This window comes from Chelonus insularis, unplaced genomic scaffold (genome assembly GCF_013357705.1).
Source record: "Chelonus insularis isolate UGA/USDA-ARS -01 unplaced genomic scaffold, ASM1335770v1 scaffold_277_pilon, whole genome shotgun sequence".
Lineage (NCBI taxonomy): Eukaryota > Metazoa > Arthropoda > Insecta > Hymenoptera > Braconidae > Chelonus > Chelonus insularis.
This window is the reverse complement of record NW_023276791.1, coordinates 2,340,717-2,356,397: the sequence shown is the minus strand read 5'-3', so window position 1 is coordinate 2,356,397 and position 15,681 is coordinate 2,340,717. Positions and strand designations below refer to the sequence as shown.

The 15,681-nt window shown below is 27.5% G+C and overlaps 2 protein-coding genes and 1 long non-coding RNA gene across 3 annotated transcripts; 1 reads left to right on the top strand and 2 right to left on the bottom strand.

Annotated features, from left to right (window-relative positions):
• Positions 1-4,208: 4,208 nt before the first annotated feature.
• Positions 4,209-11,205, top strand: LOC118073240 (homeotic protein labial-like). Its single transcript, XM_035093617.1, has 2 exons — positions 4,209-5,303; positions 10,703-11,205. The coding sequence occupies exons 1-2, from the start codon at positions 4,412-4,414 to the stop codon at positions 11,203-11,205; spliced, it is 1,395 nt and encodes a 464-aa protein (XP_034949508.1). The 5' UTR covers positions 4,209-4,411.
• On the bottom strand, positions 7,238-9,747 carry LOC118073241 (uncharacterized). Its single transcript, XR_004691085.1, has 3 exons — positions 9,577-9,747; positions 8,374-8,468; positions 7,238-8,261 (listed from the first exon to the last, which is right to left on the bottom strand). It is a non-coding gene; the product is annotated as an uncharacterized lncRNA (long non-coding RNA).
• A 3,144-nt stretch (positions 11,206-14,349) lies between the features above and the next one.
• Positions 14,350-15,416, bottom strand: LOC118073263 (histidine-rich glycoprotein-like). Its single transcript, XM_035093657.1, has one exon. It carries the CDS (start codon positions 15,402-15,404, stop codon positions 14,622-14,624), a length of 783 nt encoding a protein of 260 aa, XP_034949548.1. The 5' UTR covers positions 15,405-15,416; the 3' UTR covers positions 14,350-14,621.
• Positions 15,417-15,681: the final 265 nt, after the last annotated feature.

Genomic DNA, 15,681 nt, shown 5'->3' with positions numbered 1-15,681 from the left:
ATTTCTAACTAAAAATATTTTTTAAATGAACTATTGAACCTACATTTAGTAATATATTTCTCAACAATTATTTTTAAACATAAAAGTTTAATAATAAAGTATTAGTGTTATTTAAAAAATTTTTAATACAGCATTAATATGATATTATAATTATCAGTCTTATCAGTTACCTGCTGTTTCTTGAGACAAAAGTATTTCTTTCTTCTCTCTTTTTCTTACTGTCATCTTGGAATGTGTCATTCTGTCAGTGAACTTGCAAGATCCCATATTTTTCTTGCTCACATTCGAACGGAAGGTGCTGTTCTGCTTTCAAAAACTGAACAAGTATAGATTCTTTAAATTACTTTCTTACTATAATAATAATGATTTTCTTTATTAGTTATATGTAGATAACTAAATTATAACATGTTAAAAACATTTATTATTAATTTTCAAAGATTATTTATAAGAATTGAAAAAATTGCAGATATTTTTTCCAAGATAATTGAACAAATTGTCTCATTAAAACTTTTAGTTTTAAGTGATTATGAAGATTAATGATCATTTTTTAATCTTTAGATCCTTTAGTTGTTCATGTTACAAGTTAATTAATGATAATTTTGAATAGAGATGTAATATAGACAGATAAATGGTCTTCATGTCCAATGTTTTCGTATATATGATAAGTTAAGTCCTGTTGGAAAACAAAAATCATTGTAAGAAAAGGAGAAAAAAATCAACGAGAGAGGTACACTGACCAAAATAGATAAAGGAAAATAAGGCACTCAAACGTGACGTTTCTGAGACTTTAGAATGACAATGTAGGTGTCTCATCCCACGTCAAAACGCAGCATGGTGCCGAATAAAACCAAAAGCAAAAAAAAGAAGACGAGTACGAGACACATCAAGCCAGTCATTTCTTAGTTCTACCTACAATTGCTTATGTAGGAATGTCATTTATATTGTAAAAAGTCATTTTTACCACAGAAAAGTGCAACAATTCAAATAAATTTTACTAAAAAAATTACATAATATAAAGTTTTTTAAATGGTTGCAAAAATTCTTGTGGTTAGATTATTTATTATACGAAAATATAGAAATTTAAAAAATTATATTTTATTAAAATGATTAATAACAAAATAAAATGATATTATGAGAGGAATATGATATTTTTATCAAATGGAGTGAATTAAGAAGTCGTAAATTTATTTTTGGAGTAAATTGTTAAGAAGAAAGACATTTTTTTATTTTATGTTATTTTATAATGAACCAGATTCAAAAGTATAAGCCAGATGAGCGTCAACAATGTCGGAAATAACATAGAATAGTTATAAAGAATAGCCAATAATAATTAATAACGAGTATTAGAAAATAATAAAATAATATAGATAAATAACTTGAGCCAAGAAAATCAAAATTTTCGTATGATTTTCAATACATATGTCATATTATGTATCAAAGTTTTGTGAACATTTTTATCAACAAATATTCAAATTTACATCTAAACAATTTATTTATTAACAACAGATCTAACAGTATAATTATTGAAATGATTCAGAAAAGAATGGCTGTACTATTCACAAAATATAAAATATGATTGATAAATAATCATCAATATAAAATAAAAAGAAAAACAGCAAATTTTGAAGTAAAAAAGGAATTAAATCTTTACTGATGCAAATTTTATTGCAAGTAAAAAATACAAAGAAAAATAGATTGTTTACCATTGGACTGATGTTTAAAATAGTCATTGTCATGATCCAAAGTAAATATGTCAGATAGTGATCAAAAGTCAAAAAGTCAAGAACAAAAGCATTTCAGAATTGAAATAAAATACTCACGCCTATAATCCTGCAATTTAATGCACACTAAACAATAATAGTGTGTACAGACTGGTGTCTGGTACAATTCACTTGTTGGAAACACGTAGGTGAAAGGAAACCTCCCCGAAGAATTCAGGAAGAGGATGGTACAGAGGACAAAACCCAGGAGGATTCGTAAGCGTCTATTATTTGTTTGAAAAGTGTCTGTAAGTCAGTATGCACAACTCACTCCCTAAAATGCTTTTTTGCTCAATAGACTCAACAGAAAATATTATACATAAAAATCTAAAGTAAACACTGCGTCTATCTACTCATTTCTTGACAATGAAATTTTTCAAAAGAAATGTGAAAATATCATTTTGATGACTGGGCCGAATATTGGAGTTGAAGTTACTGAGAAGTTTACAGTCAACTCTGATCATGTCAAGATTACAAAGGAGATTTTGATTTGTCAAATAATAAAAAGGCTTCATGAAGACTAGTCTTTTTTACATTTTTAAAGAGTCAGTGAAGATGAGTTTAATATTAAATACCCAAAAAAATTTGGTGATTTCAATAAATGTGTCTAAAGGAAAGGTTTTGGAGTACCAATGATGGCTATGCTCCAAATCTAAGTGCATCATTTTTACATGTATACTGTAAATTCAAGTGCATTCTTGTTATACATTTAAATGTGTTAAATATGACGTCACCCATTTGATTAACATTGCAGTCACTTTTAATGCGTTTCTATGCGTGTAAAAAGTGACTAAAATGTTAATCAAATGGGTGACGTCATATTTAACACATTTAGATGTATTACAAGAATACACTTTGATTTGCAGTATAAATGTAATATTTCCTATTGCTCATCAAATAAATAGAATCAGAGTGAAATGTTTGTTTGAATAATTAAAATATCATACTTTCGAAAATCAAAATTTGTCATGGATGTTGGCTATAATTAGGATTAGATGAACTTAAGTTGATTTAAAAGATTTGGAAAATAAAAAGATACCTATTTAGTGTGATAATATATATAATAATAAAATAAAAAAAAAACATTATCCATTTTGGAGTAAAAATTACTCCAAACTAAATCATTCATTCAGACTAATATTTAACGAACTTGAAATCAATTTTTATCTATTTGTTCGATTAATTTTTATTAGATCTATAACTCGTTCTTTATACATCCAAAATATGAGAACAATGTTTACTCCAAAAATTTTCCAGCCCAACAGACTGTTTTTATAAAAGTCATGAATGTACTCTAAAAAATAATAGTTGAGTCCCATAGTTGAATTTACAATCCTATCTTAATTTCTCATTTAACATAAAATAGTTGAGTCCTTTTCAAACTATTAATAGTAAATCCAACTATATATTTCTCTCAATGTGATTGGCAATATTGACGTTGACTTTTACTACTTAAAAATTCATTTTTTCCAATATTTTTCAAACTTCATTCCATATGTGAATGTTCATATTATTATTAAAATTTTCTAAATTATAAATATTTTAAATAATTTAGTTAATCCATAGTTTTTTCTCAGTATTTAACTTCCCGGAAAACCGTATTATTCCAAAAAACTAGAAAATTTATACTAGATTTGGACTAGTTTCAGTTGACTCATTTTAAAAGAACAATTTGTCACTCTATTAAGCTCTCAGTGACACTAAAAAATAATTATTATAATCAATCAAATTATAAATGGTAATATATATATATATTCAGCATGAAACCACAATCTTAAGATGTAACTTATAAGGGTTCAAATTTATAACTTTGACCTGCAGGTAAAAGTGCAACAGGCAAAATGATCATGAAAATATTTGCAATTGTTTAATAAAATTATTGATATATCAAAAATTATGTATTATCGTTCATTGCAAATATCGTATGATAAGTATCAACTGCAGCACAATAGATAAAAATAAGTAAAGCACGGGCAATGTACTATCCATCACGCGGACGGTGGATGCGGAAACAAGCAGCTTTTCTTCATTGGTTGTTAACGCCTCCTCATGGTCACGTGACATTGACCAGGACACGCCCAATTGCGTGGCTTTGCACATGAGAACAAGGGTCTCTCCTAAGCACGCAATAAAAGAAAGAGAAAGATGTAGAGAGAAAAGAGGCAAGAAAAAGAGAAAGAGAGTCATAGAGAAAGTTGGTATACCAACGACTAAACAGTGAAACAGAAAAAGATAGAGAAAAAACGAGAGAGTGAGAAAAATGTGATGATGAGATATCCCCTGAGTGTCTGTCCTCTCGAGTGGTCTCACCTGCGCCAGGCCACAGTCCGCTTCAGGAGTTGAAGTCGAAAGGTTGTGATTAATAAATTATTTTACACGTGGATTATATTTTTTCTCTTTCTCATACCTTTTTTGTTCTATTTTTATTTAAAGCAGTTTTTAATAAAAAGTCTTATCTTGGAAGGTAAAAATGAGAATATGGTGGATGGTGTGTGACATGAAAATAAAATAGTGTAATGTTCAAGTTTTGACATTAATGGTTTTGACTGCACACTTGATGATTCACTGGATCATTGGATATATTAGTTAAGTGGCTGGATAAAATTACGTGAATTAGAAGACGTAATTAATGTTGTTAATTTGCCGTAAGGATGATGACGATGGACATGGGCATGTCCGGAAGTTATGGAAAGCCTGATTCTTATTTTAGCTTTCAAACTAATCATCACCAGTCATCAACATCACCAGATGAACATGGATCAGTATTAAGCTCAGCAGAGTTAACCAATCAGCATTACTATCCTCAATCAAGTATTGTACCACATTCATCATCTTCAGAAGTTTACCTGGCGACAGAGTCCAATTCCTCAGGTACTTCACCACAGACATTTTATTCACCATCAGGGGCTGTTTTATATGAAGATGGTACACCAATTATATCATCTGAAAATGGTCTCAGTTACACCAATCTGGATTACACAAACTATTCAGCTAGTCAACACCGCCAGCAGACTATGTCATGTCATGTTGATTCTTATCATCCGGTATATCATCAAGTGGAACACGTTGACTGTAGAGACGAGCATCGGATTCCTTCGAGAGTATACCAGCAAACGACCATTGTTCAAGTTCCTCTTAATACTAAGCCAGATTACGAACCGCTTAATCACTCTCAATCTAGTCAATCTCATCATTTCGATAGTGAATATCATAAACGACCTACTAGCAATTCTAATCATATCCAAGAGATCTCGCCGGAGGATACTCTACGTCATAGTAGCCAGATATCAACTATACTCAGACAAAATGAATATCCTTCTCATCCGACGGGACATTATAATGACAAAAATTCCGATCTCAGGTCATATCGTCCTGGTCTTCAACAACCTACAGGCCACTCGATTCATTCTCAAGTTCATCAATATCATCAACGACGGATGCAAAGTCATATTCTCCATCAGCAGCAATCACAACAACAGCAAACAAGTCAAGTGCCAACTTATAAATGGATGCAAGTCAAGAGAAATGTTCCTAAGCCTATTGGTGAGCATCAATAATTATTACTTGATTGATTGAACAATTCATTTATCTCTTGGCTATTTTTCAAGTATTTTTCAATTGGTCAATTGGATTCTTTTGGGCTTTACTGCTTTGTTTACTAGAAGATGTCTTTCTGAGAATTGGAGAATTTTGTTAGCAATATTTTTGGAGTTGGATATTGTTAGGGTTGCTGTAACTTAGATAAGAGACCTATGTGAGAGCAAGAAATTATAATTATCTAACTTGATTATAAAAAAATAAGTTACACGACATAGTGGCGCCAATCAGAATCCCTAAGACAAAGTTGACGTGGATGCGTTAAGTCAATTAAAATGTTAACTGAGCCAGGAGACTCTGCTTGTTATCTTGGCAGCTTCTCGACGTTGTGCAAGTCAAGATAATCATTGCGGATGAGTCGTTTCATTGACAAAATAATAATAACAGTAACATCGCGTCAATATTTCGATTATAATCACATCAATAATTTGATCGAAAAAATTTTATGTATTTTTTTATCATATATTTATATAGAAAATGTATGTTGGATGATAATATGTTTATTGACGTTTTTCATTTTGATATCATTTCTGGATTAACGATTATTTTATCGAGCTTCCTTAAGAATTATTATTTAAATTGGTCATTTCAAACCTTCAATATTAATTATTTCATAAAGAAAATATTTTCTAAGGGGGATAATTGGTTAATTTTAATGAATGAAATAATGGTTGGTGAACAAAAATAGATGCAGAAAATGTTTCGTTAATTATTTAAATAAATTTTTGTTACATTATTTTGCTTTTTAATTATTATTTTTTTTGTTCAATTTTCGTACAGTCTGCTTTTTTATCAAATTATTCATCGTCAAAGTTAAAATTGACTTTCAGTGACTTTGACAGTGTACGTATATACCTTAAAATGAATCACCAAGAGAAGTTTTAAACTGGTAGCGACAGAAAGCCAAATATCTATTTTAGAAAATAAGATCTTTATTATCTAGACTCCAAAAAAAGTTATTCATCAAAGTATAATATAATTGGCTTTATAATTAATAGAAAATCTATCAGGTAACTTTTCTAATTAAAACTAATCATTGGATACTATCTTGACTCTCAGGGTCATCTAACAAATTATTTTATTTAATAACAATCATCAGATCTTTATACAATTCTATAACATTCCAAGTAGGTTTTGCATAATTTACATGCTATAATTTTCGGTAGAAAACATTATGTCATTGATATACAGTGATATATCTCACTGGTAACATGAACAACTAGAATGTACAATTGAACAGTCTAATAAGTTAAACTGATCCTGTAATGTTTTTTCAATTGTTGACTTTACAACATAATCATTAGCCTCTTTTTGGATAAAAGCTTTTATCCATAGCTGATCTAGATCAGCATAAATAAAATAAAAACCTAGTTAGATATCAAGATGAATGCTTCTCAGTCATATTGTGCTGATATTTAGCATCAGTAATTTTTAACTTTGCTCAAAACTATGCAAGTGGGTGTGATATACATTTCACAATATGCATTGTAAGACTAAGAAGCTTGAGGTTTTGGAAAATGTTTAGATAAAAATTAATGCATTCATTATTGCCTTTTGAATCGTTTTTATTAGCATATTTTATTTTTATACTCAACTATTTTTCAAAACTTTAGAATAATATTCATGACATTAAAGAAATCAAAGATTAATTTACATTAATTACAATAATTATAGCACTGAATTGTTTTTTATAATATTTCATCAATTCCTGAAGGCAAGATTTAGATTAAGATAACTTATTACAACCCAAAGTCATTTTTTTATTGATTCAAATATTTATTTCGAAGAAAAGAAATATCAAGGTGGTTAGATATATTAAAATGATTAATGCAACGCTTATATTATTAATATAAATATTTTTAGCAATGATTGGCAATTTTTCTAATATCTTTGTTCTATATGTTGAGTAATAGAAATAACTAGTTTCAATAATTTTCGTTAAACATCACAGAAAAAAAAATATAGGGCGGAGCATGAAACAATAATAAAGTTTGACTTGGTAACCGCTTAGGATTGGCCAATATTCCCATCTTTTCTCGCCCTTGCATCCATCTCCGTTCTTCTCTTCTCTTGTTCTCTATAGAAGCTTTCACATACGTTCCAAGGTTAGGCCAACCCCTTAGAACGAAATGTTGTCAAGCTTTGACCCCCGATCTATCATATCTATCATATACCAAATTCGATTTCTTTTTCTTCCCTCAATGACACTCCATACGACGAGATTAGGGGAATAAATGGATGAGAAATTCTTCATCAATGGAATTTTTCCCGTCAAGATTAGACTAACAGTGATATTTTTTACAAGAATAAAGATGTATGCCAGACTTAAATTGAAAATTGTATTTTCAATTATATTTTTTGATGAGCAGAAAGGTGCCAATGTTGAGGAAAAAGCACTTCTTTATGGTGCATTATGCTATTCAAAGCTATTTTTTTCTTTATCCTTCAATTATAAATTATTCAATACCAAGAAAAAGAACAAAAAAAAAGATTAAAATTGATTTCTTGAATTAAAATAAATTTTTACTTAAAACTGGCAGATTATCTTGAGGTTTATTAATTCATGAAGTTCATGAAATTCATTAATTGAAAATTCTGTGAAAATGATAGAACTTTTTTCCTCTAAGTATGGGGTGGAATTTACCAGTTATCTTTAAATCTTGATTATCTGATGGGGTGAAACCAACCAAACATGCACTCCAAAAGTTAAATATTCATATGTTGTAATTATCTAGTATTGTTGTCAAATATTCATGCTATACGTGTAATTTAAAATTAAAAAAACCAACAGAAAGGGTTTCCCTGAAAATTGGTCAGCTTTCTTGCTCATCTCATGAATTATAAATCTCATGTATTTACAGAAGTGAAAGATCAACATCTTGATTATCCAGTGATTGTTACATTCTGAAAAAGATATATATATTAATTAATTGATTATTAGAATTAGAACATTGTAATTTTTTATGTTACAAGATGGATTTATATTATATTAATAATCTTTTTGAAAATTTTTTACCTTCAATAATTAAATATTGTAGAACTATAGTTAAATCCAGGCTTTCGTCGTTCATTGATTTTCCACTTTTCACCTTTCGTGCCAGTATTTTTAACCTCAATTTTACAACAAAGCCATTTACAAACATTAATTTCGTTTATTTGGACAAATATACGTTTATCTATGATTATTACTGAATGATTAAATGATTTAAAAGACTTTATTTTAAATGCGATGATTAAATCTCTTTGTGCAAATCAACTTAAATGATGTTTATGAATATAATTTTCCATAACTCATGTTAATTTATTCATAGCACTATTTTTTTTTTTAAATTATAGTCATAATTTTGTATACAGTATTTACACAGTTGAATAGAATATTTGAAAAACAAAAATAAAAGAGAAATGTTGAATAAAAGAATCTTTAATTATTTGAGTCCCAATAGAATAGTTGGATTATTTTTATTGGTTATTGAAAATTTTTAATCATCTGTCAGATAAAAAATAATATTCAACAAGGGTATTTGTGTATAAATAACTCGAAATATGTCGTATGCATGCATTGCAATCAAATTATTTTATATTTAGTTAGAAAGTTTTAAATAAATTAACAACTTTTGATGATTTTCATTTCAAAGTAGTTTTTTAAGTAATGATTATATGCTATTACTAAAGTTGAAAGGATTTTATGGTAAACTTTAATAACCTTAATTGAAAACGAGATAGTAACAAATTTAATTGAAATAAACAAAAAAAAGATCAAATGTCAATTTTATGCAAATTAAAAATTTAATTAAATCTCATTATCAATTATTGATTTTTTTACAACACAGTTTTTTTTTTTACATATATTAAAAAGAATTTTTTTAAATCACTAATCTTTTATTATGACTAAAAATTAATTTCATGAATAATAATTTTAGTTGAAAAAAAATTCAATTTCAATATTTCCAAATATTTTTTTTCTACTCCAAGTTGATTGAAGCTCTCATGTCCGAATTTACCGAATAAAATTACATACCCTGGAAAAAAGTGTTATCTAAAAACTCTGATATGACTAAAACGTTTCCTAAATATTGTAAACATAGCCTAACACCTTTTTTTATTCAAAATAAAAATGAAACATTTTTTCTGTCTCATCTAATTAGGACTATAATTAAAAAAAAAAAAAGAAAGAAATTCAAAGCCTTATGTATCAAAGTACTTATATGTGTATACTTACTATTAACTGACCGATGAAACCTCGAGGAAATGAAAATCACTGTAGGACGTAAGTAAAACACGTGGACTATGTGAGAGGGTAAAGAGGAAGAGGGGATAGATTGGCCAGCAGGCGTAGGTTCAGTGGCCAGTTCAAAACACGCAAGCAGTCCTCAGATCCCCTTGTTAGATATCAGCCGTTCACTCACGAGTTTACTAAAAACCCTTCATGCAACATAAGATTGTCTCTTTCTATGTTTTCTCATTGTTAGATTGCGGGTTACAAAGATTTTGTGTCCAAGTTCAGGGACAGACTAGAAAATAACTTCTAGAAATATATGAAAATAGCTTATTATTTTTTACCATCAGTCATTAAAGTAAAATATAATAATATACCAATAAGCTTTGTTGATATGTCATCTAGATTCTAACCTAACCTGTTTTATCGCAGAAATTGTCAGTTATATTTAAATTCACATTCATTCAATTTATCAGAAATTTGATGAAAAAATAATAATAATGGTTTTTAATTATAACATTTTAATTTCACTCTATAATTAATTATTATTTTTCTTACGAGATTGAAAAATAGTGATAAAATAAATTATGTTAATAACACTATTGGAAAGTTGATATTCCGATTTGAAAATAAGCAGTTTTTCTTCTTGAAGAGAAAGAGATGTGCAATTCAAATATTATTTAAGACTGAAAGCTTTGATAACTTCACAGATGACGTAAGATTATATCTGTGTACAGGGGGTTTGGATTAACTCAAAGTATAGAATTACCTTAAAATGGTATAGAATGAATATGAATGTGGACGATGGTTAAATAAAATCTATTTTAAGTGATATTAGAAATATAAAAGGTCAATAAAAGTTGGTGGTTTAGTCTCTTTTGAGCCTGGCAAAAACAATAAATATTTTGAAATCTTTCAATCTCATATAACCATCAAATCCATGAGTGCTTAAATAAATTTAATTACACCAATAAGCTGGATAATGTTATCAGCATCATATAATGCATCACATTCATCTAAGACAATGATCTATAAAATGATAACTTTAAAAATTTGATAAGTATAACATTTTTATATGACTTAAAAACAATGCAACTTCTTGATGTGTTTGTTATCATTTTTGTTATAGGTAATAAAAACAATCAAGTAGGTATGGAGTATGGGAGCATATCTATAAATAATCCTACCGTGATTCCGAATTACACATCGCTATCAACATCTACTAGTTGTCCAAGTACATCTGTAAGTGGAATATCAGCGAATTTTAATAATACAGGTCGTACGAATTTTACGAATAAACAATTAACTGAATTAGAAAAAGAATTTCACTTCAATAAGTATTTAACCAGAGCTCGACGTATTGAAATAGCATCAGCTTTACAATTAAATGAAACCCAAGTGAAAATTTGGTTTCAAAATCGACGAATGAAACAAAAAAAACGTATGAAAGAAGGCTTGATATCTTGTGACACTGCAACAGGATGTTCATCTTCATCACAAGTTGGAGATACTAGAAGCAGCAGTAATTCACCGACGGGTTTTTTGAGTCTCGAAGCTACTGGATCACTTGTGCTTCCTAATTACTCTAGTGAAAATAGTCGAGAATCACTTTCAATATCATCTAAAGAATAATATCATATTTAATCTCAAGAATTCAGTGTGGATTTGATTAAATGATATGCAAGACTGCTTTTTGTTTTTATTATGATATATTTATATATTTTTTTCTAACTTCTCCAATTAATTTGTCATTACAAAATGAAATACGGGTATTTCTTTCACAATGATCAGTTTTAATTGATCATCTTTACTTTTACTTATATTTTTATTTTATTTTTTTCAAGTGTTGCTGTCAACTAGAACTTTTAGTAAAATGTTACTGTCCCAGGATTTTTTATTAAAATATTTATGATGATCATATGAAACGATGAATAATGAAAAATAAACTACTTTTTGCTGGCGTCTACTACTTAACGCCTTAATATAATTCAAAAATATAGTAGTTGACTAATCTGTGATAGAATTCATGGATTCTAACGCACTTGTTTGAATTTTGTGAATTAATAATATATCAAAATGATTGGTTTATTTTCAATAGTGTTTTGTGAAAATAGAAAACTTAGACGCTAGTATTATTCGTATTTTGCGAATAAAGTAGATGATGATGTTTATTTTAGGGAGTTTAAAGAAGATTTTTGTTATAAATATTATTATTTCAAGCATAATGTAATAAAAAAAAATAATTTCAGGGCTGTATAATAATTAAATAATGGAAAAATAAGATCAATTAAAGTTTTTCATGTTAAAATATTTTCTTTTCATGAAAATGCTGATAAGAAAAACACAATAATTATTAACTTTATACATTATTAATATTATAAATTACAAAAGTATACTACATTTTAATGTAAGAATCCTAAATTTTATTGTGTTTCAAATTTTATTTGTTTCTTTTTCAATTTTTTGCTTGATATCCTCTATAGTACAATAATTGTTAAAAACATTTTTATCATCATGATGAAAAGAAAATATTTCATTATTCAAAGAGAAAAGTATAATAGCGATGACTATTTGAATTGTAAAAAAATAAATTACATATAAAAGTTGTAGTGAATATAATTGCACTAAAACAATGAACTTTAGCTTCATATTTTCAATTTTTTGTATCAGTTCTAAGCTTTGAAAAATAATGTTTTTAATAAAAAGTCTTCTTGTGATAGAATGGAAAACACAACAATGAAACTAGAGCTCAAAGCAAAAATTGTGACAAGATACACAGTGTGAACATAATGTAATTAAACACACATATTGATTATCTTACTCCCATTCCATAAATTTTTATCAAACGATACTAATAAAGTCAGTATGAAATAGTTGTATAATAATCCATAAGCTAACACTGCAAATTCAAGATGTAAAAAACATTCCAATACAATAAGAAATTTAATTTACTTCTTACTATGCTCCTGAATTTGCAGTACATGTACTACATCATTTTTAAGATACTTTTTATGCGAATGTTAATGATTATTTCTTACTTATTTTAATTTAAATTTATTCGACACCTTGTATATATATACATACATACATACATATAATAAATATAGGATTAATAACTTAAAGTTACCAAATACAACATTATAGTTATGAAAAAATTTTCAATAAGTATAGTTTGACTTTTCTTATGACACCATACTCATAATTCATATTTGAAAGTCATTCAGACTATGGTTTACTGAATTTAAGCATGATTTGTTAATGAGCTTTCTCTTACGTAGAATAATTTGCTCATATACTTATTTAGTCAATTTACAATCAAAAAGTATTACATTTATATTTAATTTAATCATTTTATGTTCAAACAAGAGAAGTAAAAATAACATATCATTAATTAACTGTATACTTTATACATATTTTATTTTTTTATTTCTAATTTCATTTAACTGAATTATTTAACTTCTTTACTATGTACAAAGATACTTTTTTTGTTAAAATAATTAAAGACTCTTTTATGTCTTTCAAGAGCTCTTTTTTCTCGTTTCATTTTTTGCTCGTTTTAGATTAGGTTTTTATCTCTCTAGACCCATAGATAGTGATAATGATGCACAAATCCTCAAAGTATTGATGGAAAAATAGAGTTTTCAAGTAATCAATGAATTTTTTTTTTATATTCAATTAATTGTTTATATCGTATTAAAAAACTTCTCACATTAATAAAGTTCAAATGTTTTTTTTTACTTCTCTTGTTAGTTTTGTCACAAGACTACTCCAATAGTTGTAAATGTTTTCTTCTTTAATCCAAATTAGTTAAGAATATGGATAATTAAGATTTCACCAATGTAGAAAGAATAATAGAAAAATATTATTTACTTTATTAAGTAGTAGGAAAATAAAATTTTCAAACAACAGATTACAAAAAAAATTAGTAGAACAGTTTTAAAAACAATTGTAAAAATAAATTCTTGAATTAAAAAATATAACTATTGGATTGAAAATACACTGTTTATGCTGATTACTTTTTATTATTTATTTTTCCAATAGAATTATGATGGAGCCAACGTAATTTTTTTTTATATATAAAAACCGTACTGATAAGTTTAAAAAAGTTGTAAAAATGATTTAAAATAGAAACTCTGGTTTGATATTTATTGCTCACTATTGTTTGTTTGCCATAATTGAAATGACATGGTGGGTGTACAGGTGAATAGCTCAAGAAATTTATTTATTCAAAAATTACATTGTTAATATAATATTTATTTTAAGTTTAAAAAGTATTGTACGAACTTAAAACAAAAAATATACATCTTATCTAAATACTTCTTGAATTTGATTGAGTAATTTATCAGTATAATAAATATGAAACAATTAGTCTCAAAATCTTGGTACTTGTTATTTTTATGATTTTATGTACCCACGATAATTGATTTGGATTTTATTCGAAATATTTTGTCAATATAAAACACATAATGATGTTGATTTTTAACATTTTTTATTTTTGTTACATTTTATACTTCATTATAAATAATAATAAGTATATTTAAATCAATTTTCATCAATATTTTTGTATATGGATATTTACAAAAGATTAACAAAAGAAACTTATTATTTTAAACAATTTATGATTCGTAAAATTTATATTTCATAATCTGTAAAAAAATATGAAAATTACCTTTAACTTATAATTAATTTAGTATGACTCATCCATGAATAAAATTAGCATAAAGAATTGTTGATGAATTACAAAAAATTATTAACAATTAATAGGACTAAGATATAAATGTTATTATCATTTCCAGCGAAAAATTTTATAATGATAATCACAACACTGTTGTTACTCCAAAAAAATTATTTACTCCAAAACCGAGCAAGTATAAATTTTGAGTCATACTCACATGATTGCTTCTTCATTCATAAAATAATTATTATCTCAACTGTCCAAAGTTCAGAGATCTTTTTGTTTTCATATGATATACAAGTCTATCGATAATACATAGATTTCAATGATGTGCTAATCTCATTACCAGCACATCAAATAATTATTCAAAATTCTAATGTTTCTTTTTTGCTTCATAATTGTGTTTCTGATGATGATCATGATGGTTTTTATAATCTTCATGACCAGAATGGTGTTCTTGATGACCCTGCTTTTTATGATGACCCTGATGATCATTATCATAGTGGCCTTCATCAAGATGGCCTTGTTTCTTGTGATGATGATCATGATACTGCTGTTGAAGATTTTTCTTATGTTTATGTCCACCTTCTTTATTCTGATGATGAGCATGATAATCACCATGCTTTTTGTGATGTCCACCGTCATGATAATCATCATAAAACTTATGTTCCTTGTTGTATTCATCTTTTTGAAATTTATTGTGATATCCTTTTGTCTTGTGACCTTTCTTATGTCCTTTTTTCTCACCAAATTTTCCTCTTTTCTTACCTCTCTGCTGTTCGTGCTCATCCAAATACTGTCCTTCATCATCATGATGCTTCTTTTCATTATCATCATGCTCTTCATGCTCATCTTCTTCATTTTTCTTCAAATACTTCTTATGCCCACCATGGTCTGAGTGTTGATTATGCTTGTAGCCTTTGTCTTCTTTATTACCAGATGCTTCATGATGGTCTGAATAATGATCACCACCTCTGCTAACTAGAATATTTCCTCTATGATTTGATGGATTTGGAACAAGATCCTCAGCTGGTAACTCTCCACTACTTTCTGTGGTAAAGTAAACGAGAGGAAAATGTCTTCCAAATGCGAAACAAGGTAACAAATAAACAGAACAGAGTAGAGTTGATGTGAATACAATATCTAATGGCTTCATTATTCTTGACAATGGCTGTTCAACGACTGACTATCAGACCAGTATGGTTCAGTATATAATATAATCATTTGAGATATATATTTCAACGAATTTCCGGTTTGGTACCAGTTTATATCAAGTTTTTTGCCTAATAAACATGAATACTTTCCCTTTTGCGGTTAATTTTTTCTAGATAAAGAAAAAACTACTGAAGAAAGTAAAAGCTTAGAAAGTCATTTTTTTTGCTTAGTTCAACAAAAACTTTGATTCAGTAATCAACGTGAATCGGTAGTACAAG